Source organism: Eriocheir sinensis, chromosome 13 (genome assembly GCF_024679095.1).
Source record: "Eriocheir sinensis breed Jianghai 21 chromosome 13, ASM2467909v1, whole genome shotgun sequence".
Lineage (NCBI taxonomy): Eukaryota > Metazoa > Arthropoda > Malacostraca > Decapoda > Varunidae > Eriocheir > Eriocheir sinensis.
In genome coordinates this window covers 9,182,909-9,205,486 of record NC_066521.1, presented here as the reverse complement: position 1 = coordinate 9,205,486, position 22,578 = coordinate 9,182,909, and the positions used below count along the sequence as shown (strand labels likewise).

Sequence of the window (22,578 nt, the reverse complement as noted above, 5' to 3'; positions counted from 1 at the left end):
GGTGACAGGCGGCTTTGTAGCTGTTTTGTGACAGCCGCTACATATTCATTAGTCGATGATTGATAGTATTCTGAGTGACAAGAATAAATGTGTCCCATCACTTCACCTGTTGGCATCTCAATAGTTTCTTCAGTTGGGTTAGCATAGGGAATGATGAATTTGACTTTGGTTTGTTTGACGTTAGAGTTAAGGTTACTAACCCGGGAAATAAAATGAAGAAGGGATATCATTGGACCTTGGGAGAAATAAGGCTTGCTGGGCTCTGCCAATCTCTGCCTCCAGAGTGACATACCCTGCCGTGCCTGGTAGCAAGGACGCCACGTTAATAGCGTATGCTTTCACTGGTACTTCCTCCATCTCGTCTAAAGTAGGTTTAAGGTCGGTTAGTCAATCTTCTGGGTACGGGCTCATATCGTCCGCCGCCAGGAATGAACTTCCACTGGGTAGGCGCCCACCATTACACTAAACTGCCCAGGTGTGGCCAGCGGTGCAGCTACCACATTTCTCTCCACATAAATTCTAGGCCCAACAAAACTGCTGTTGGTAACACTATACCTTGTGATATTACTACAAACTTTTCTATAATTTCTCCGTGCCCAAAGTCTACTACTTCGGCTATTCCTTTATTAGGGATTGGAGTCCGATCTACCCCTTGTATGGAGAGAGGTTCTGTAACTATCATCTTCCCGCCTACCTTCCTAAATAAATCTTCTTCTATTAGGGACGCTCCTGCTCCTGTGTCTAGCATTGCGTAAACCATCTCCTTTTGTGCATTAGCGCCTACGCACAATCTCAACGTGAGGGCGTTGGTAGGGCCGTGGACTGCCGCAGCTACTCTGGGGTCGTTTTTTTTTTGTTGTTCTCGTGGTCATGGTTGACCCAGGAGCTAAAGGGGGGGGGACCGGCCCGGTACTCCGGGCGCCAGGCAGCGCAGGCGAGACAGGCTGACGCCTGTTTCGAGTGGGCTGGTACTGAGGGTACCGAGAGCCCGTTGGTGGGTGGTAGGCACCCCTATACTGCCTTCCATATGTGCAATCGCGAGCCATGTGTCCTACATACCCACAAGCATAACATGTAGGTGGCGTGGCGTGCCGTCCTCCCCTTTGGGGTATCGGGTAACGTGACTGGCCTGGAGGGCGTGGAGGACGGGCTTGTGAGACATGTTTGGGTCCGGATGCCTGGGTGGAACAGACGTTCAGCACTTTTATTTCTTTGGCGATATCGGCATCGGATAGCTTCGACTCTGGATAAGCTTTAATATACTCATACCCTTTCTTTAATACCTTCTGTGGGTCCCCCTTTTCTTCCTCCGTTAGGATGAGTAAGAGGGCCGGAGGAAAGCCTCGGAGCCGTAAAGCGGTTATCTCAGTTAGCAAACTGGCATTGTCAGGCTTGAGAGCGATCAACTCGTCTCTCAATGTCTCCAGGCGGATGAGGAAGGTGCGGATGTTTTCTCCTGTCCGCCGTTTTGCCTCTCCCAATTCTTTCTGGAGGACCGAAAAGGTCCTTACTGTGGGAAACACACGTAGGAAGTCTTCCTTTACTTTTTCCCAATCCTGTCCACATCTAGTGATACAACCGAGGAGATGATCGCGCGCTGCTCCCAGGGCATATTGTTTGGCTAACTCAATCTTTCCGGTAGTGTCCCAATTTGCCTGTGTCCGGCTATCAATATCCTCTATCCATTTCTTTGCTAGCTTATGGCATGGGAGGTTTGGTGCTTTGCTACTTTTTTCTTCTCCACCACAAAAATATAAGAGTCCCTGCACTCTACTTAAATCATTCAAGGTATGACGGCTAAGTAGCGTGACAAGATCATCATGGGCAAGGGTGATCGATTTTCCATCTCCTTTGGTGGGGGGAGGGTTCTTGCCTTCGTCTGGCATTTTTAACTCTAAAGTCTTATTCCCGTAATTCCAAGAATAACTGTCTTCTCCCTCGCTTTCGGATGTGGACATACACCAGTACAATACCAATATAAACCAATATAAATCGCAAGTTTCACCACAAGTTTTACCACAAGTTTCACCACAAGTTTCACCACAAGTTTCACCACAAGTTTCACCACCCCACACCTGACACCAATGTTGTAACCCGTAATCCGGGTCACACAGGGGAGACGACACACTGTTTGTACTAGTGACACTTGACTTAAAATTCTGGTACTTTAGGAGTATTTAAAGGAGTTCGTAAATGGGGTGATGAAACGGTGTCGCCTTTCTTATATGTATTTTATTCTACCTTAATACTACTTAATATTACAGAGGGTAAAAATATTGTTTAAACCAGCGACTGGCTTACTAGACTCAATGAGTCTTCAGGTTTTCTTTCACTATTGGTTACTGACGTTAACACTGGTATAATATTGAGTAAAAACTCACACAATAAAGTATCATAGAAATATAATCCTAAGTAAAACTAAGATAATAGAACACAATAGATATGTTAGATACGCTTTCCTCTATGGTACCACATTACTCCATACTCACAGTAGCAAAGATGAATGTTCTACCCATGTTGTCTAGGGAAGGACAACTGAGTGTCCAGCAACGAACAGAGTGCTGGTTGATCTGAGGTCAAGCCTGAAAAAATGCTTCTTATATAGGCATGACATACATACAGACATCGCGAGGGTAATACGTCAGGCGTGTGAGTCATACATCAAACTCACACCGAGCTCATACAATAATCTACCTAACCGACATGTGTAATAAGGTCGATTTTAATCCTAGTGTAGCTGTCACGCGGTGACGCAGCTTTGTTTTCATAACATTTTGTTCCGCGGTTGATCGTGTTTTGGCCGCGGTTGATTGTGTTTTGGCCTAGAGAGATAAGCGGGTGCGTTAATGGGCAATTGCAATTGTGTATAGGTTGGTAAATGAACAGTGTGTGTGGGGACAATCATGTCTTGGAGTCCGTGTTGTGTTTTAGCGGTCGATACCGCTGTTGTCATCGGAAAATATTGCCGGTGAAGATGATGATGACACGAGTGGTGTCGCAGCCCTCGGGGCACCACATATTTATATAAAGAAGTTTTGGTAAGTCGGAGAATAGATTTGGCACGATTCCGGGCAGAAATGTATAGATCAAAGTTAGTGGGAGTTCGAAGGCTCTGGAACCTCTTGTGAGCTGCCTCTCTATCTTTGATAGCACGAGAACAAGCGTGATTAAACCAAGGCTTTTTAGCATGAGGAGTAGAGAAAGTACGTGGAATGTATGCCTCCATTCCACAGACAATCACCTCTGTGATGCGCAGAGCACACACAGAGGGGTCTCTCTCCTGGAAGCAGTAATCATTCCACGGGAAATCGGTAAAGTACATCCTCAGGTCGTCCCACCGAGCTGAAGCAAAATGCCAGAAGCATCGCCTCCTTGGTGGGTCCAGAGGATGTACAGGAGCGATAGGACAGGATACAGAAATAAGGTTATGATCGGAGGAGCCCAACGGAGAGAACAGTTTGACAGAGTAAGCAGAAGGATTAGAGGTAAGGAAGAGGTCTAGAATGTTGGGCCTGTCTCCAAGACGGTCGGGAATACGAATAGGGTGCTGAACCAACTGCTCTAAGTCGTTGAGGAGAGCAAAGTTGTAGTCTTGTTCACCAGGCTGGTCAGTGAAAGAGGATGAAAGCCAAAGCTGGTGGTGAACATTGAAATCTCCCAAGATGGAGATTTCAGCGAAGGGAGAGTGGGTCAAGATGCGCTCCACTTTAGCGTTCAAATAGTCAAAGAGTTTTACATAGTAGAGTTAGGTGAGAGATAAACAGCACAGATGTATTTAGCAATAGAATGACAATGAAGTCTTAGCCAGATGGTGGAAAATTCAGAAGAGTCAAGGTCGTGGGCACGAGAGCAAGTGATGTCGTTGCGCACGTAGGCGCAACATCCAGCTTTGGATTGAAATTTAGGATAGAGATAGTAGGAGGGAACAGAGTAGAGGTTGCTGTCAGTAGCCTCAGAAACCTGTGTTTCGGTGAGGAAGAGAAGGTGAGGTTTAGAGGAGGAGAGATGGTGTTCCACAGAATGAAAATCAGAACGGAGACCGTGAATGTTGCAGAAATTGATAAGGAGGAGGTTCGAGGAGTTATCATGACACCTCTCAAGTCGGCATCCAGAAAGGGAGTCCTCCCTGGGGGAATTTATGGTAAGCCCAGGCCCTGTAAAACTACAACTAGGTAAACACACACACACACACACACACACACACACACACACACACACACACACACACACACACACACACACACACACACACACACACACACACACACACACACACACACGTGCATATAAGTAGGTACATATAAACTCAGAATTCAACAATGTCAAACTTGGCATTGTTATATAATTAGTATAAGTCCACCTGTTGTATAGTTATACTCGTTTTAGTTAAACGTTAATTTACAGTAGTGCGTATCCATAACAAATTTATCCGTTAATTACTACTTGAATATTGTAGCGAAGTCCTTCCTCTTATCCTACTGGTCAGGCTCTGCCAGCAAAACGTGTACTTCACATTGCCGGCGGAACCCTAGACCTTCGTGTAGTTTGATGGATTTGTCATTACCGACCCATAACAACACGTAAGGCAGGAGCCCCTCAAACTGTAGCTGCCGTGCCAGGGCCTGGGTGGCAGCGCGGGCCAGGCCTCGGCGACGGTGTTGTGGTAGCGTGAAAGTGTGACCTATCCACCCAAGCTTGAATAAGAGGGTCCACGACACCAGCGTCCTCTCTGCCCCTTCTTCCAGTGAGCCGGGGTTGTTTGTGGACTGTTTGGTCTGATGGGGCTCCGAGGGTTCACGCTTGTAAACGCCGACGGAAGGGAAGGAGGTGATGATGTGTTTGGTGCTTGCCAGGGAGTCGAAGGCGTTCAATGACCACCGTGTCCAGACTGTAGTTGCATCCGACCCCTTGAGGCTGGCCATGACGTACTCAGGGGGCAACCTGTAGCAAGAAGTCAGAGCCAGTATTAGGTATTGCAAGTGACAAATGAAACATACCGTATTGGCTATCACATGGGTTTTCAACCTGGGGTACGCGTACCCCCAGGGGTACGGAAGAGGAATTTTGGGGGTACGTGACTGGTTTCTCAAAATACTTCGGTTTCGGCTTTCGAAGACTGTACCGAGCAGTGGTGGGCGCGGTACCAAAAGTTTGGGGTTGCGTTCCGCGGTACTCTGGTACTTTTCCCGCCCCCCCCTGGTACGTTCCGCGGTACTGCGGTACCTGTTTTCTAAAGCAGCTAAAAACTTAAAAAGAGAGAAAAAAAATAGCTCTGCGACACCAATTACCAAAAACACCTATATGTAAAATAAATAAATAAATAAACGCCACATAAAATTTGGTGGAAACTATCCAGTAGGAAAGATGTGCCCGGAATAAGTAACATAATAATGTTGTAGATAACAATAATATATACAGGTAATTATTTAATAGATTATTTCCTAGGAGCAAGATTTGTCTGTCTGGTGGGTAAGGTGCCCCCCCCCCCCCCGGCCCCCACAAACAGTGGTATTGTTTATTTTTATTTACATATTTATTTATTCATTAATTATTATCATCACTATTTTTCTTTAAAGTGTTTGCCGGTACCGCGAAAAGTACCGCAGGAAATTTGAACGCGGTACCGGTACTCCGGTACTTTCAGCAATCCTCTGCGGTACTGCGGTACCGGTTTGGTAGTGCGATAGTACCGCAGTACCGCAAAAAGTACCGCAAGTGCCCAGCACTGGTACCGAGGATGAACTTGTTGGTAGCAAAGAAACAAACCCAACCATCTCACTAAATCATCATATGTTTTTCATACTAGCTACACACAGTGACTATAAGTAACTAGTAACATTAGCTACGAGTGAATAGTTCATGATAGCACTTGCTCACAGTCACTCCTATTTTTTTTTTAAATGTCTACTTTAGTTACATCTTGGTATTTTTTTATGCTAGTCACAAACAGGGACTTCCTTGTGAGTAAGTTACTAGTTACTAACAACTTGTTACAAGCTTTAACAACCAGGACTAGCTCACAGTCACTCGAACACAATACTTTCTTTAGTTCTACTTTATCTTTTTTTTTCACGTTTGGGATGCTAGTCACACACAGTCACTTAACCGTGAGTAAATAGTTATAAACTGTAAATGATGGCTCAAATTCAGTTATTGGAAAATTTCCTGTAGATATGTTTTTGTATTTTTTTCTTATGCAAACACACACATTAACTTAACTATCACCATTACCAATTACCAGCTGCAACTAACTGTACGCAACACTAGTTTATTGTCGCAATGGTTTATCATCCCATCGACGCCTGCTCCTAGGAGCTCCCACCAGGGGATAGCCACGGCAGAAGAGTTTCCATCTCTTTATATTCATACACTCCCTCCTTGCCTGCTCAAAGTTTCTCAACGATCTTTCCCCCCTCTCCTTAACGTACTCTTGCACCCTATCCCTCCATTTCACTGGAGGTCGTCCTCTAACATTCTCTCCCTCTATCTCACTCACATACACCCTCCTGGTCATCTTACCCTCCTCCATTTGCTCCATGTGACCAAACCACTTTAAAGTCTGTCGCTTCACTTCTTCCACCAATCCACACTTCTTCCCTTCACCCACGTGACACATTCCAAAATGCTTATACACACTTTCATTACTCATTCCATCCATTCTACTCACACCACATGCACTCCTCATTTCCACTGCCTGCACTCTAGACCTCTGACTCATTCCAGGCCCATGTTTCGCTTGCATATGTGAGGGCAAGGCAAGTATAGAGAGGTATCGTCACTCATAGAACGTGAAGAACCAAATTTTGAAATGAGATTTTTTATTAGGACCTCTCGGATGTTTTTTTATATTATAAACTACTTCAAGAAAATAAAATAAGGTGTGGATTTTTTGTTATATATCCTATGAAGCAATTGTCGGTGATTAAAAAATATAAACAGAAATGTTCACGGCATCTCATCCTGGACGATGATTGGCTGGCGTCTCGATAAGCTCCGCCCCTTCCTCGAGCCTAACTAAGCCCCGCCCCATCCTCGTTGTCTGCCCAAACCGACGACTTCACACACCTCACTCCCACCCTGTTTCCTGACCCCAACATTCATTTTTACGAAAAACTGAGACCACCATCATCTTCCTGAGAAAATTCTACATCACACTATAGTCCGGCAAATCTTAAGTGGCGGCTCTGACGTAGACAGCCCCCTAGACACTGGTGCTATGTCTCCAACTGACCTCGCGTACCGTGCCTCTCACACCCTTCTCTCTCTCTCTCTCCCCGTGTCTCTTTCTCACTCTAGTATAAAAACAAATATGGTTTTTATGATTGATTCTCTATCTGTGACTGAATACAAAGAAATTTGTACAACACTTGGCAGCGTTGCCACCGCGGCGTTGTCAGCTCAAGTCAACCCAACACACCGCAGTTCCCAGTTGCTCTGCCTGCTTTAATTATCGCATTTCTGCCATTTTTTAGTGTGTGTCTGCCATCTGCCATACAATGTCACCCATATGGCATAATTATGATAAAATATGGAGACTGTACCTATATGTGGAATGCCAGGACCGTCAAGCAAATTCTGATGTAAGTCATATGCAGGTGAATGGTGAGGTTCCGCTGGGGATGGTCAGGGAGTGGGGAAGGAGTGGTCGCTAAGAACATTAAAATATTACACTTTGACCTTATTTCCACACCACCCAAGGGGTAAAGAGTCTTGGTGCGATTTTTTTTAAAGAGGTTTATTATTATTATTATTATTATTATTATTATTATTATTATTATTATTATTATTATTATTATTATTATTATTATTATTTCTATTATTATTATTATTATTATTATTATTATTATTATTATTATTATTATTATTATTATTATTATTATTATTATTATGCATTGTCGTGCACCATACTCCCCGAATGAGAGTACACCCCCACTTTTCTCGCACACACACACACACACACACACACACACACACACACACACACACAGAGAGAGAGAGAGAGAGAGAGAGAGAGAGAGAGAGAGAGAGAGAGAGAGAGAGATTTACATAGAAAATCAGACCACACAGACCCCATGGTCCAGGCTAGGTGGTCTGTCCTTAAACCTAAGTGATTTTACATTAATCAGATGGCTCCAAAACGTTGCTTTTCTACTCTAGTTAATATTAAGTTCAAGGAAGTGACGGTCGAGCTTGTATTTAAAGGAGTCAATCGTGTTACACTGGACCACTGATGGTGGGAGCTTATTCTATTCTCGCACTACAACGTTGGTGAAGAAAAATTTGGTGCAGTCTGAGTTTACTTGTCTACATTTGAGTTTTGTGCCATTGTTCCTCGTTCGCAAAGTGTCATCGATCATAAACAATTTTGTTCTGTCTACATTCGTGAAACCATTAAGTATTTTAAAACATTCGATCAGTTTTCCTCGGAGGCGACGTTTCTCAAGAGAGAACATGTTAAGGGTGGAAAGCCTTTCTTCGTAGGATTTGTTGCGCAAGGAAGGGATCATTTTTGTTGCTCGACGCTGAACACCTTATAGTTTAGCAATGTCCTTTGCATGGTGGGGAGACCAAAACTGTACCGCATATTCCAAGTGGGGTCTGACTAAACAATTGTAGAGCGGAAGTATTACATCTTTATTTTTTAATAAAAAGTTTCTTTTAATGAAGGCCAACATTCTGTTCGCTTTATTTGCTGCATCGATGCATTGATGTGAGAATTTGAAGTTTGATGCGATTTTAATCCCCAGGTCCTTAACGCATTGAACACTTGTGAGTTTAACGCCGCGAGAGAGAGAGAGAGAGAGAGAGAGAGAGAGAGAGAGAGAGAGAGAGAGAGAGAGAGAGAGAGAGAGAGAGAGAGAGAGAGAGAGAGAGAGAGAGAAAGACACACACACACACACACACACACACACACACACACACACACACACACACACACACACACAGAGAAGGGTGTGAGAGGTACGGTGTGCGAGGTGAGTTGGAGACGTGGCAACAGGGTCTAGCGGGCTGTCTACGTCGAAGCCGCCACTTAAGATTTGCCGGACTATAGAATAAAATTGTAACCATAATGTAAAATTACACACGAAAATCAGAGTTAAGTGAACCATGCAGTAAACATTTTCTTGCACTTATTTCCCTTCAACTCCTTAGTACTCATCTAGTTTTCGTCGCATCACTTTTTTTAAGCACAGACCCTAAATCTGCATGTTTTTCTGCTTCTGATGATATGTGGTACGTCCCGAGGTAAAAATATGCATAGGGTCAAAATCGCCTCTGAACATAAGCCGGGCCGTGACAGCGTTCATGCGCATCGGCATTTGTTTGCTCAAGTCAGACTCGCCGCTCACGCACAGCCCCAAGGCCACGGCTTGAGGTGAGCGGCGAGTCTGACTTTAATAAACAAAAGCCGATGTGAATGAACGCCGTCACGGCGCGGCTTATGTTCGGAGGCGATTTTGACCCTATGTATATTTCTACCTCGGGACGTACCCTACACCATCAGAAGCAGAAAAGCATGCAGATTTAGGATCTGTGCTTAAAAAAGTGATGCGACGAAAACCAGCTGAGTACTAAGGAGTTGAATGGAAATAAGTGCAAGAAAATATGTATTCCCTACTTCAATTAAATCTGATATTCGTATGTGTAATTTTACACTATTGTTACAATTTTATGCTAGAGTGATGCAGAATTTTCTCAGGAAGATGATGGTGGTCTCAGTTTTTCGTATAAATGAATGTTGGGGTCAGGAAACAGGGTGGGAGTGAGGTGTGTGAAGTCGTCGGTTTGGGCAGACAACGAGGATGGGGCGGGGCCAAGCGTGAAGGCAATAGAAGTTGCCAACGAGTGATTTCCTCCCGCCTGTATGACGATACCTTCTCTATACTTGCCTTGTGTGAGGGTTGGTACTATTACTGTATTTCTCAAATCCCTCCTTACCTCCTTGCTCACACTTCTGCCATTCATGATACGTCCCAAAGACCCTACCACCTTTCTTCCTTGCAATGCCCTTTCTCTTGTCTCTTTCTGTACCACCATGCTTACAGATAACTGATCCAAGGTACTTAAACTCATTAACCTCCTCCATTTCTTCGCCATTCAAAATTATTTTGCATTCTTTTTCACATTCAATTCCCACTCAATATGGGCATTCAAAATCCACAACCTCGATTGTTTAAAAATTAGTATTTTAGTTAATGGTAGCAGCTAATCACATGGTATTTCCTTATGATAATAACTAGTTCCTATCAGCACTAGTTCTTAGGTTCAATGATTGAAAATGTTTGTCTGTTTCACATGTATAATACAATTTATACTTCATAAATTAAAGAGAGTGTTTATGCCTGTAAAAGGGAGAGTGTGTTTGCCAGCATACGGGAGTGTGTGTGTGCCCGCAGAAGGGAGAATGTCTTTGCCCGCTCAAGGGATAGAGCAATGTCTATATAGTAACATGTCGGGACACTCTTTTAAATAAAACCGTCCCTTCCCGCGCATGACGTATTCTGGGGTACACTGAGCTGAGAGCTCAGTCGCTCTGAAGTCACGGTCGTGTGTGGTGTTGCGGTCGTATCCGCTCGCCATCGCGATACTTTTCCACATCGACGCTATGCCCAACACTTGTGCATATATATATATATATATATATATATATATATATATATATATATATATATATATATATATATATATATATATATATATATATATATGCAAAATTACAGATTTACGATGACAGTGATGTAACTCATATAGCCTGTCTGTTGAAACATCATATAGTATCCTATTATGTAATCAGGTGCGATGCCAGACATGTAGACATCTTTGACTTAAACAATTTCTGACAAAGGGGAGTGGTCCGGGTGTATGCTCCCCTGGGAAAAAAATAAATAAAACAACCCCATCGATAGTGACTTCTGGGGACTTAAGGGACTTCGGTATAATGACAAAATTAATTTATGATACATCCTACACTAGAATCAAGTTACTGTATAATGAATTAAGAAGAAGAAAAAATCTTAACACCTTAAAATCTTAAAAAAGATCTGGGGCTTTTGATGAAAGATCTGGGGCTCAAGCCCTAAAAGCCACCCTCCCCCGCCGCCTATGGTTGTAATAAATGAGTGGGCCCAAAGAGTTTTATGATAATAATTGTTGTAGTAGTAGATGTCTTACCTTATCCTCATGTTTACTGAATTATGAAACCCATGTGAAGAGCAAAGAAACCATATAAGTCTATCGTTAAACTAGTTTTCCAATCTAACTTTTCATAAACGAATTGTTAAATCGATCGATTGTTGATCGTCATGAAAATTAAACTATTACCAAGTCTTCTCATTGAAAAAAAATCAACCTGTAACAAAAATTTGATGTAAGAACTAAATAAACGTTAAAAGTTGACATTTTACTGTAGTCTCTGCTCAAGCATTACTTCATCCATTTTCTGTCATCGCTACCCCATTATACGTCACAAGTATTATGGGAGGAGCCGCCATGACGTCACGAACGCGAAGCCAACGCGCTATTGGTCCGCTGTCTCCCCTTCCCCCTTAGACTCAAAACATCTATCAGCTGATCCAGTGGACGCATTGAAAGTGCATACAATGCCTGCCTTTTCTGAGTGTAGGTAGGAACAACCTCTCACTTAACTATTGCTTACATGACACTCTAATAAGCAGGTCTGGGTGCGAGAGGGATTTAGGGGTCTTAGTGAGCTCTGATCTCAGCCACGGCCTTCCATCCCACCCGTGTAAATAGACACCATACACCGCAACAAACTCGTAACACTGAACCCGCCAGTACCACCACCTCTATTACCAAGCCTGAAGATAACCTAAGAGTCCTTAGTTTCAATGCGCTTAGCCTAAGAAACAAGTTTGATGAACTGCGATGTCTTGCTCTGACAGAAAACTTTGACGTAATTGCTATAACCGAAACATTTATCGACACCACAAATATTGATTTAAGTTCCGAATACAACATAGATGGCTACAGACTCTTTAACAAGGATCGTGTAAACCGTAGAGGTGGTGGTGTCGCCCTTTTTGTCAAAAGCTATTTGCAACCCACTGACAAAACACCAAGAAACAGTAACGTTGAACATTTGTGCGTGCGAGTAAACATAGCAAAAGTCAATTTAAATATATCTCACTTGCAGGCCTCCGGGGCAGTCACTCGAAGCCGATCTTTAAATGTACAGCGTCTTAAGGCAGTCACTCACTAACAGCGACTCACTGATATTAGGAGAGTTTAACCTCCCCCATATAGACTGGGCGACACTGTCGGGTACAGAAGGTGAGTCCCATAGAATGATCGAATTTTTAGAGGAAAATTATCTAAGCCAAATGGTTTCTGAATCAACTCGACAAAATAACATACTTGACCTTGTTATAACGACCCAAGATAACCTAGTCAGTAATGTCACGGTAGGAGAACACCTCGGTTCCTGCGATCATAAACTAGTGCGCGTTGACATTAGAGCTCAAACATCGGTGACTGAAAATAAAGTAAAGGTGCCCAATTTCAAAAGAGCTAACTTCGTAGAAATCCGACGAAAACTAATAGATATGTAACTATCAGATGACGGCAATGTAGAGGACGCCTGGCTAAGCTTTAAAAATCACTTACTCAGCAGGACACATTTGTCCCCTTGTGCGAGAAGCGAATTAACACTAATAAAAGCCCACCTTGGTTTAATAGCGAAATTAAACACTCAGTCAAGGAGAGAAAATTGTTTTACAGGTTAAAGAAAGAACAAAGCACGCCCGAAAACATTAGACTCTATAATGATGCTAGGCGACGAGTAAACAGATTAGTGCGTCAGGCAAAGCGTAGATATGAAGAAAATATTGCAGCCAACTGTAAAAATAATCCGAAATCCTTCTTCAGTTACATAAACAACAGAAAGGCGATCAGAAGTGGAATTGAACCCTTAACAAACAGCGACGGTGCACTAGTGACTAACAGCCAACACGTTGCAAACCTATTAAACAATTACTTTTCCTCGGTGTTTAATACTTACAGTCCTCCAACCACTACCACCAACACCAGTACTAATGTAAATCCTGAGCATGCATTGTCTAACTTTGAAATAAAACCCGATGAAGTCTTAAAGCCCTCAAATCACTTAAAACAAATAAAAGTCCTGGACCTGACAAAGTATATCCAACTCTGGTGAAAGAAACAAAGAGCGAAATACTCTCCTCCCTCACAACCGTATTCAATATGTCCTTGCGACAAGGCATCGTCCCTTCGGATTGGAAAAAGGCTAACGTGACACCGATTTTTAAGAAAGGAGACAAAAAAGTACCAGGTAATTACAGGCCCATTAGTCTAACTTCGGTTGCAGGTAAGCTACTTGAGGGCATAATTAGAGACAAAATTGTGAGTTACCTTGAAAGCCACTCATTAATTGGGGACTCACAACATGGCTTCCGAAACAAAAGATCCTGCCTATCAAATCTATTAACCTTTTATAACGACCTCTTCACTGTTTATGACGTAACCAAATCACTGGACGTAGTCTATCTTGATTTCCAGAAAGCGTTTGATAAAGTCCCACATCATAAATTACTTTACAAATTAAAACAAATAGGTATTGACGGTCAAGTAAACCAATGGATCGCGAATTGGTTGAGCAACAGACAACAAAGAGTTGTGATTGACGGATTTAACTCAGAGTGGGCGCCGGTCACTAGTGACGTCCCTCAGGGCTCGGTTCTTGGCCCAGTGCTCTTCATTATTTACATCAACGACGTGGATGTTGGACTCAATAATCGCATTAGTAAATTTCCAGACGACACAAAGATCGGTAACTCGGTTCTCACTGACGAAGACAGGCAAAGCCTTCAAGAGGATTTGCACAAAATTTCAGCTTCGTCGGATAGATGGGAGATGCCCTTTAACGTAAGCAAGTGCCAGGTCCTTCAAGTTGGAACGAGGAATAAGAAGTTCGATTACGAAATGCGCGGCGTTAAACTCAAAAGCGTTCAATGCGTCAAGGACTTGGGGGTCAAAATCGCGTCAAACCTCAAATTCTCACAGCAATGCATCGATGCAGCAAATAAAGCGAACAGAATGTTGGGCTTCATTAAAAGAAACTTTTTATTCAAGAATAAAGATGTAATACTCCCGCTCTACAGTAGTTTAGTCAGACCGCACTTGGAATATGCGATACAGTTTTGATCTCCCCACCATGCAAAGGATATTGCTAAATTAGAAGGTGTTCAGCGTCGGGTAACGAAAATGATCCCATCCTTGCGCAACAAATCCTACGAAGAAAGGCTTTCCACCCTTAACATGTTCTCTCTTGAGAAACGTCGCCTCCGAGGAAAACTGATCGAATGTTTTAAAATACTTAATGGTTTCACGAATGTAGACAGATCAACATTGTTTATGATCGATGACACTTTGCGCACGAGGAACAATGGCGTAAAACTCAGATGTAGACAAGTAAATTCAGACTGCACCAAATTTTTCTTCACCAACGTTGTAGTGCGAGAATGGAATAAGCTCCCACCATCAGTGGTCCAGTGTAACACGATTGACTCCTTCAAAAAAAAAGCTCGACCGTCACTTCCTTCAACTTAATATCAACTAGAGTAGAAATGCAACGTTTTGGAGCCTTCTGATTAATGTAAAATGACTTAGGTTTAAGGACAGACCACCTAGTCTGGACCATGGGGTCTGTGTGGTCTGATTTTGTATGTAAATCTATGTCCAAGGGCACTATGCATTCAAGCTAGAAATCGAACAAATAGGGTACTGGGATTTATTTCAAGGAGCGTAAGCAACAGAAGCGCCGAAGTCTTCCTCAAACTATATTTAGCATTAGTTAGACCTCATCTTGACTATGCGGTTCAGCTCTGGTCACCTTACTATAGAATGGATATCAAAATGTTAGAATCGGTGCAGAGGAGGAGGATTAAGATGATTCAGGGGTTGAGAAACTTGCCATACGAGGAAAGACTCAAACAGTTAAACTTGCATTCTCTAGAAAGGCGAAGGGTGCGTGGAGACATGATCGAGGTTTATAAATGGATGAAGGGCTTTAATAAGAGGGATATTCATAAGGTTTTGTTGGTAAGAGAACCGGGTAGGACACGAAGTAATGGGTTTAAACTGGATAAATTCAGATTCAACAGCGATAGGCAAAAATTGGTTTACTGATTGATTGATTGATAGTTTATTGTTGCAGGTAAACAACAAGGGAGAAGGGAGGAGCATTCCATCCCAACCCCCAGGCAGGACAGAGTGTGATTATACAACTATTAATACATGTGCAGGTAGCACCATGAAACTAAAAAGATACAATGGTAGGAAGGAAAGCACAACAAGGGAGGGGGCGGTACCTCCCCCTGGACAATAAGACAATAAAATGTGGGGACGGAGAACATTGCCCAAGCACTAGATGGGAATGAATACAGAGATAGAGTAAATACTAGTCCTTAAAGTAAAATACTGCAGAGATCACAGCCTTGTATAGCACGGCAGTACGTAGTTCAGGCTGCCACACACGGCATCACCACCTTGGTGCAAACTGAGGGTGTTCTTTGAGGATAGCAGGGAGGACATCATGGTTCAGGAGAGTGGTGGATGAGTTGAAAAGGCTTAGCAGTCATGTGGTGAGTGCTAATACAATTGTCACATTCAAAAATAGATTAGATAAATTCATGGACAGCGATATTAGGTGGAGTTAGATACACGGGAGCTTAGGTTCAAAGGAGCTGCCTTGCACAGGCCTACCGGCCTCTTCCAGACTCCTACGTTCTTATGTTCTTATGGCTGTACGAAAAGGGAGCGTAGTGGTTCTACATCATTTCACAGGTGAGTTGAGAACTGTATAACCAGATAGGCTACATATGATAGAAATCTGCAGTTCTGTTGTACAGTGACATTGAGGTTACCAGGCGGCTGCCAGGGTATCTGTCCTCGACCCGGGCTGAGCTGTATGCCATACTTGAGGCTCTCCACACTGTAGCAGCTTTCCGCAAAGATGTATACTTGTTTGTCGATAGCCAGGCTGCATTACATGAACTTGTGTCCTCCTCCCCTACAGACTGTGATTAAGTGCCTGACTGCCCTCCGTGCCCTTGAGGCCGCAGGTGCCACGGTCCACTTCACCTGGGTGCCCTCCCATGTGGACATCCAGCACAATGAAAAGGCAGACTGCCTTGCTCGACGTGCCATTCGGGATGACACAGTGGACCCTGGCACTGACTATACGCTTAGCTATGTTAAGAATAGAATTAGGGATTATTTCCATAATAGCATTGCTACCCAACTCAGACACTGCTGTGACAATGGCAGCACCAGCAGCCTCCATTATGCTAGTGTCTCCCACCACTGTGTTTACCCCTATGGGCGACACAGTGCACCTCAGGATGTGGTAGCAATGCGCCTTAGGCTAGGCTATAGGTACTACTGCAGGTTAGTAACTCCCCTGTGTCTCCTGCACGCTGTGTGCCAGGCCGAGGGGCCACACACTGTAACACTAGAGGGATGGGCAGGTACCGTTAATTTGAGTAACGGTAGTACCGGTACCGAAAACTCAGGTACCGTTAGTACTCGTACCCCAATTTTTTTTTTTATCGATGCCGTCTGATAAAATTCCTAAATAAATTTTTGTAAAGAAAACTCTCTCTCTCTCTCTCTCTCTCTCTCTCTCTCTCTCTCTCTCTCTCTCTCTCTCTCTCTCTCTCTCTCTCTCTCTCTCTCTCTCTCTCTCTCTCTCCTGAATGAAGTGAATATTTTTTTCGATAAAAAGAATAGCATATGTATACGTAGTTATTATGGATGTACTCATAGTCTAATAACAATAACAATATATATTAGTATCCTAAAAAAAGATTCGGAAATGAAGAATCATCCAATAAATCCAGTTGTTGTACAGTGACAACAAAATGGTGGTCAGCGAGGCAGTGACTCAGCACCGAGCACAACATTCAAGGCTTATCGTCTCCACAGGGCCCATACCGCATGGCGACTGGCGAGGCCGCGCTCCGCCGAGCGTCACTAAGATCCAAACGGTACCGGGACTAGTGGTAATGGTCAGTGCCGAGTGATCATGAGTCTTCCCGGAACTGGGTACCGGTACCGGGTGCCGGCTGAATAGATTCTTCTCGGCACCAGGTACCGGTACCGGGTGCCGAGAAGAATCGATTCAACCGGCACCTGGTACCGGTACCTGGTGCCGAGAAGAATCTATTCAGCCGGCACCCGGTACCGGTACCCAGTTCCCTCGATGATCCCTCGGCACTGACCATTACCACTAGTCCCGGTACCGTTTGGATCTTAGTGAGGCTCGGCGGAGCGCGGCCTCGCCAGTCGCCATGCGGTATGGGCCCTGTGGAGACGATAAGCCTTGAATGTTGTGCTCGGTGCTGAGTCACTGCCTCGCTGACCGTCTTCCCAAGTTCCCACCATTTTGTCCTGCTTTTCGTTTCCATCATAGCTCCCGTCTCCATTATTTTATTATTGGATTTATTTATTGGATTTACTGGATAATTCTTCATGCCCGATTCTTTTTTAGGTTGCTAATAAATATTGTTATTGTTATTAGACTATGATCGAGTACATCCATAATAACTATACATGCTATTTTTTTTTATCGAAAAAGTAAATATTCACTTCATTCAGAGAGAGAGAGAAGAAGAAGAATGGTGAACACAGAAATAAATGAGAGGAAAAAGTCCACTGTATGTGTGTGTGTGTCACAGACACACACACATACACACACATACAGTGGACTTTTTCCTCTCATTTATTTCTGCCCTCAATTAGGATGTTTCTTCTGTTGTACACTCTCTCTCTCTCTCTCTCTCTCTCTCTCTCTCTCTCTCTCTCTCTCTCTCTCTCTCTCTCTCTCTCTCTCTCTCTCTCTCTCTCTCTCTCTCTGAATGAAGTGAATATTTACTTTTTCGATAAAAAAATAGCATGTATAGTTATTTTGGATGTACTCGATCATAGTCTAATAACAATAGCAATATTTATTAGCAACCTAAAAAAAAAAATCGGACATGAAAAATTATCAATAAATCCAACAAATAAATCCAAGCAATCTGGTACCGGTACCGAACAAACAGGTACCGGTGCTGTACCGTTTAGCTGGTACCGTTAGGACCGGTACTGGTACCGGTACCTGCAAACCCCTACTGCGCGGGAAGGCGCCTCCTGTTATAATTATGTCCATGGTCACAGCTATACCTCCCATCCCTCCCTCATACTCCCTCCCCCCGATGCGCGTGTCCCTACATTCCTTATATTGACATTGGGATAGAGAGTGTGTGTGCCGGCACAAGGGAGTGTGTGTGCCCGCACAAGGGATCGAGAGTGTGTGTGTGTCTGCACAACGGGGACGCTTTACACTTTGTTTACCAACTTTTTACAGTTTTGGTGTTGCAGCCCCGTGTTTGTAAACCCCTATTTGCAGCACCGTGTTTGTAAACCCCTATTTTAAGACCACGAGTCGAAATAGCCACACTTTAAGAAATCATACCCATCTAACATGAAATTTAATTATACTTGAGATACTAGATACTAGAGACAGGAAATACAGCCATAAACGAAATATTCAGGAGACGAAACATCTCATGTTGCTGTTCATGAGGTAGATACGAGCCCGCGTGCATTTGGCTCCGAGCAATAACTTGTATTGTGGAATCCCGAAATAGAAAAAGAGCAGAGTTCACTATGAAAAGTACCTCTTGGACAGTTCTCCGGGTGGCCGCGTGTGGCGCTGCATGTATGATTAAATGAATCTTGAAATTTTATTTCACGATGATCCATCTGGCCTATGTTAGTATTGGAGGAGTACGTCATGAAGCACCAAGATACAACCTTGCATAGGAACCCGAGACTAGAACCAGTACCACAAGTACGCCTTGCACCTACTTGAGTAGCAGCTATCCGTGGCACAAATGGCAGACAAATCAATAGATCGTGCATCGTCATATCAACAGTGTTAATAAATTATGACATACATGTGCCTGTTGTGTTCGATACTCACCCCTCGTCCTGTGTCCTTGCCGTCTGTAGCGTGTAGATATGCACGGGATATTGCCTGGAGTATCTCACTCTTTGGCTTCCTACACTGCCCACGGCCTCAATCTGCGGAAGAGCCACATTGATCCCCAAATGTACTGAATGCTGATAAACATGGTGTCGCAGTTCAGTCATTTAGTTGCACGCTTTGGTCGTGGACTCTTGGTGTTCCATAATAGAATAATTTCATAAGTAGGCCATCTGATGCCAAAGATTATATATGGACACAGAGGAACTTACTGAGTCCAATAAGGCCGTGGGGATTGCTATGAAGTGCACGGGTTGACTCCAGTCTAGGACAGCGAGCCGCGAGAGCTGGTCCATCACGTCCCTCGCTGTGTCCTCCTCAGGATTCCAGAACACCACCAGGGTCTGCATGGCCTGCAAAGAACACGTACCAACAGAGAACCAGCCACCTATACAGCAGCCCTATAGCCTTTTCACTACGGATGTAACACTAAGCACAGATAGTCCACGAGTTACGATATATGCAACCTGCAGTCGCTTGCACTTACAGCCCCGGGTATCCGGAAACCCCAAGTACCTAATCGTCAAATATATTGCCAGTCAAAAATTCGAAAAAACAAACAAAAATCGTTGAAAGTTTTCGATAATCTGACCGGCATAAGGTTTGAAATACTCGCGCCACTACCTTCGAATCAGGAAAAGCCTTTTCACCAAGGTAGAAAACTAAGATAAGCTGTCCATGGTCTCGAAACTGTTATTGTGCAGTGAAGCATGAAAGACGCGCGTACCCCCTGCAGTAGCAACTGCTCCTTCAGTTTCACTGTCCAGCTTTAAAAAAAAAAAATAATAAATAAATAAAAGCCTCGGATGCTTTTCTCCCAAAGAATTTTTTTTTTTTTTTTTTTCAAAACACTGATGTATTTATCTGCCACAGACACCTAGGTTCCTTCTGCAGACCAACCACCCGTCTTCCCATTCATCCTGACCAATTTGCAACCCGGAAACTTGCTCAAAACTTGCAGCTTGCAGCGCCAACGTTCATAACCACCTGGACATATACGGACGTTATGGCGTAAGAAGGCTACCCCTTACAGCTCAGGGTTCAAGGATCACCCACTTCATCATGTGGGGATACCCAGCAACCTCCCCCGCCCCCTGCCCCCTTTGCCGCCCTCTTGATATCAGAGACTAAAGAGGCCTAGCGTGCCGCCCGCCTCATCAGCTGTATAGGCCTATTGTAGTCACCTGCTGATCCCCTATGGCTGCCTGGCCGTCCAGCGAGCATCATCACAGGCTCGATAACCTGTGACTCTTTCAGGACATTTGTGCTGCTCCCAAATCTTCTTAAATAGTTATTTACCTCTCCAAACCGAGGGCATCATACACCGTAACACTATTCAGGGCTATATTAGGTTGTTTTGTTTGACTTTGGAAAGATATTAAGGCATCAGGAAGGTGTATCCCTTATAATTTGTTGTTTTCTTACATTAAGATTATTTTTTTCTATGAATCATTAAATGAATGGCTCATGTAGCATTTTGAGTTGCCGACCCCTGCGCAGCCACAACGCCAGGCGGAGGGCGGTGGGTGGGTGGAGTCTGGTACACAGTCATCCAAGAAGTTAACCGTCCGCCAGGACACGGAGTAATATGAAAAGAAACAACCTCATGATTCTCGCCTAAAAATATAAATTCTTTCAACGATTTCCTTCAGGAAAAGCTTAGTGGCCCGTATCTTACATGGATGCTTTCTTTTTCTATTTTTTCCCCTTATTCGAACAAAGTAATATAGTCTTTATCTACACGAGTACATCAGACACACATATCCTTGTACCACTATGTGTGTCTTTCCCTCAGTTTTCGCTCACATTCTGCTCCATCGTTCTTAAAGTGCTTTCGCTGATAGTTTCTTGGCTGACAGTACTCACGCTAGAGGTCGGGTTGGTGATGACGGTGAGGCAGGAAGGCTGAGGGCAGGCCGGCACTAGGATGGAGGCAGGACGCAGGGTGTGGAGGCCATAGCGCTTGGCCAGGGACACAGCGCCGTGCACCTGGGCAGTGGTAGATAGATACACAAGAAGACGGATATGTAAATAGGAAGATAGATAGATAAGTACATAATTAGGTTTATTAACCACAATTACATTACACATTTTATATACCGAAACGATGAGGAAACGAGTTTAATAAAATTCATATGATGGGTAAGGGAGTAAACGTAGTGAAGTGGGAGTTAGTAACTATCCCCACATCTAGTGTTCATGGGTCGTACGTGTATGCGATAATGGTGTATTGCTTATCCCCACCGTCCATTATACAAGGTTCCTGGGAGTGTACAAATAGTGTACTGCCTGCCTCCACCCTCGTGTATAAAACGTACCACCAGCCAGTCAGTACACAATGGTTCCTACGAGTATACTTACAACAATGGAGTGAGGGAGTTGCCGGGCCAGCCTCTCCCTTACCTCCTCCAGTTCCTCCTCCCTCACCGGCCGCAGGCCTGCCTCTCCCGACCCAGCCATCGAGGTGAATGAAGCTCGCCACGAGAGAGAGAGAGAGAGAGAGAGAGAGAGAGAGAGAGAGAGAGAGAGAGAGAGAGAGAGAGAGAGAGAGAGAATTACATAGAATATATAGAATTACATAGAAAATCAGACCACACAGACCCCATGTCCAGACTTGGTGGTCTGTCCTTAAACCTAAGTGATTTTACATTAATCAGATGGCTCCAAAACGTTGCTTTTTTACTCTACTTAATACTAAGTTCAAGGAAGTGACGGTCGAGCTTGTTTTCAAAGAAGTCAATCGTGTTACACTGGACCACTGATGGTGGGAGCTTATTCCATTATCGCACTACAACGTTGGTGAAGAAAAATTTGGTACAGTCTGAATTTACTTGTCTACATTTGAGTTTTATGCCATTGTTCCTCGTTCGCAAAGTGTCATCGATCATAAACAGTTTTGTTCTGTCTACATTCGTGAAACCATTAAGTATTTTAAAACATTCGATCAGTTTTCCTCGGAGGCGACGTTTCTCAAGAGAGAACATGTTAAGGGTGGAAAGCCTTTCTTCGTAGGATTTGTTGCGCAAGGAAGGGATCATTTTTGTTGCTCGACGCTGAACACCTTCTAGTTTATTTAGCAATGTCCTTTGCATGGTGGGGAGACCAAAACTGTACCGCATATTCCAAGTGGGGTCTGACTAAACTATTGTAGAGCGGAAGTATTACATCTTTGTTCTTGAATAAAAAGTTTCTTTTAATGAAGCCCAACATTCTGTTCACTTTATTTGCTGCATCGATGCATTGCTGTGAGAATTTGAGATTTGATGCGATTTTAATTCCCAGGTCCTTAACGCATTGAACACTTGTGAGTTTAACGCCGCGAGAGAGAGAGAGAGAGAGAGAGAGAGAGAAAAACACACACACACACACACACACACACACACACACACACACACACACACACACACACACACACACAGAAGGGTGTGAGAGGTACGGTGTGCGAGGTGAGTTGGAGACGTGGCAACAGGGTCGCCGCCACTTAAGATTTGCCGGACTATAGAATAAAATTG

General features: G+C 43.8%; 1 protein-coding gene across 1 annotated transcript; it reads right to left on the bottom strand.

Annotated features, from left to right (window-relative positions):
- Window positions 1-1,357: 1,357 nt before the first annotated feature.
- On the bottom strand, window positions 1,358-21,570 carry LOC126997947 (glycine N-acyltransferase-like protein 3). The gene is made up of 5 exons (XM_050859203.1): window positions 21,428-21,570; window positions 20,933-21,055; window positions 19,279-19,419; window positions 19,004-19,104; window positions 1,358-4,941 (listed from the first exon to the last, which is right to left on the bottom strand). Exons 1-5 carry the CDS (start codon window positions 21,524-21,526, stop codon window positions 4,476-4,478), a joined length of 930 nt encoding a protein of 309 aa, XP_050715160.1. The 5' UTR covers window positions 21,527-21,570; the 3' UTR covers window positions 1,358-4,475.
- Between the last annotated feature and the right edge of the window lie 1,008 nt (window positions 21,571-22,578).

What these genes read in the sequence shown, in the direction of transcription:
- LOC126997947 (XM_050859203.1), bottom strand. Translation starts at nt 21,526, where the DNA reads ATGGCTGGGTCGGGAGAGGCAGGCCTGCGGCCGGTGAGGGAGGAGGAA. An exon ending in AACTCCCTCACTCCATTGTT is followed by an intron (nt 21,056 to 21,427) that starts GTAAGTATACTC and finishes ACCACTGCCCAG; the next exon opens with GTGCACGGCGCTGTGTCCCT. An exon ending in CCACGGCCTTATTGGACTCA is followed by an intron (nt 19,105 to 19,278) that starts GTAAGTTCCTCT and finishes GCTCTTCCGCAG; the next exon opens with ATTGAGGCCGTGGGCAGTGT.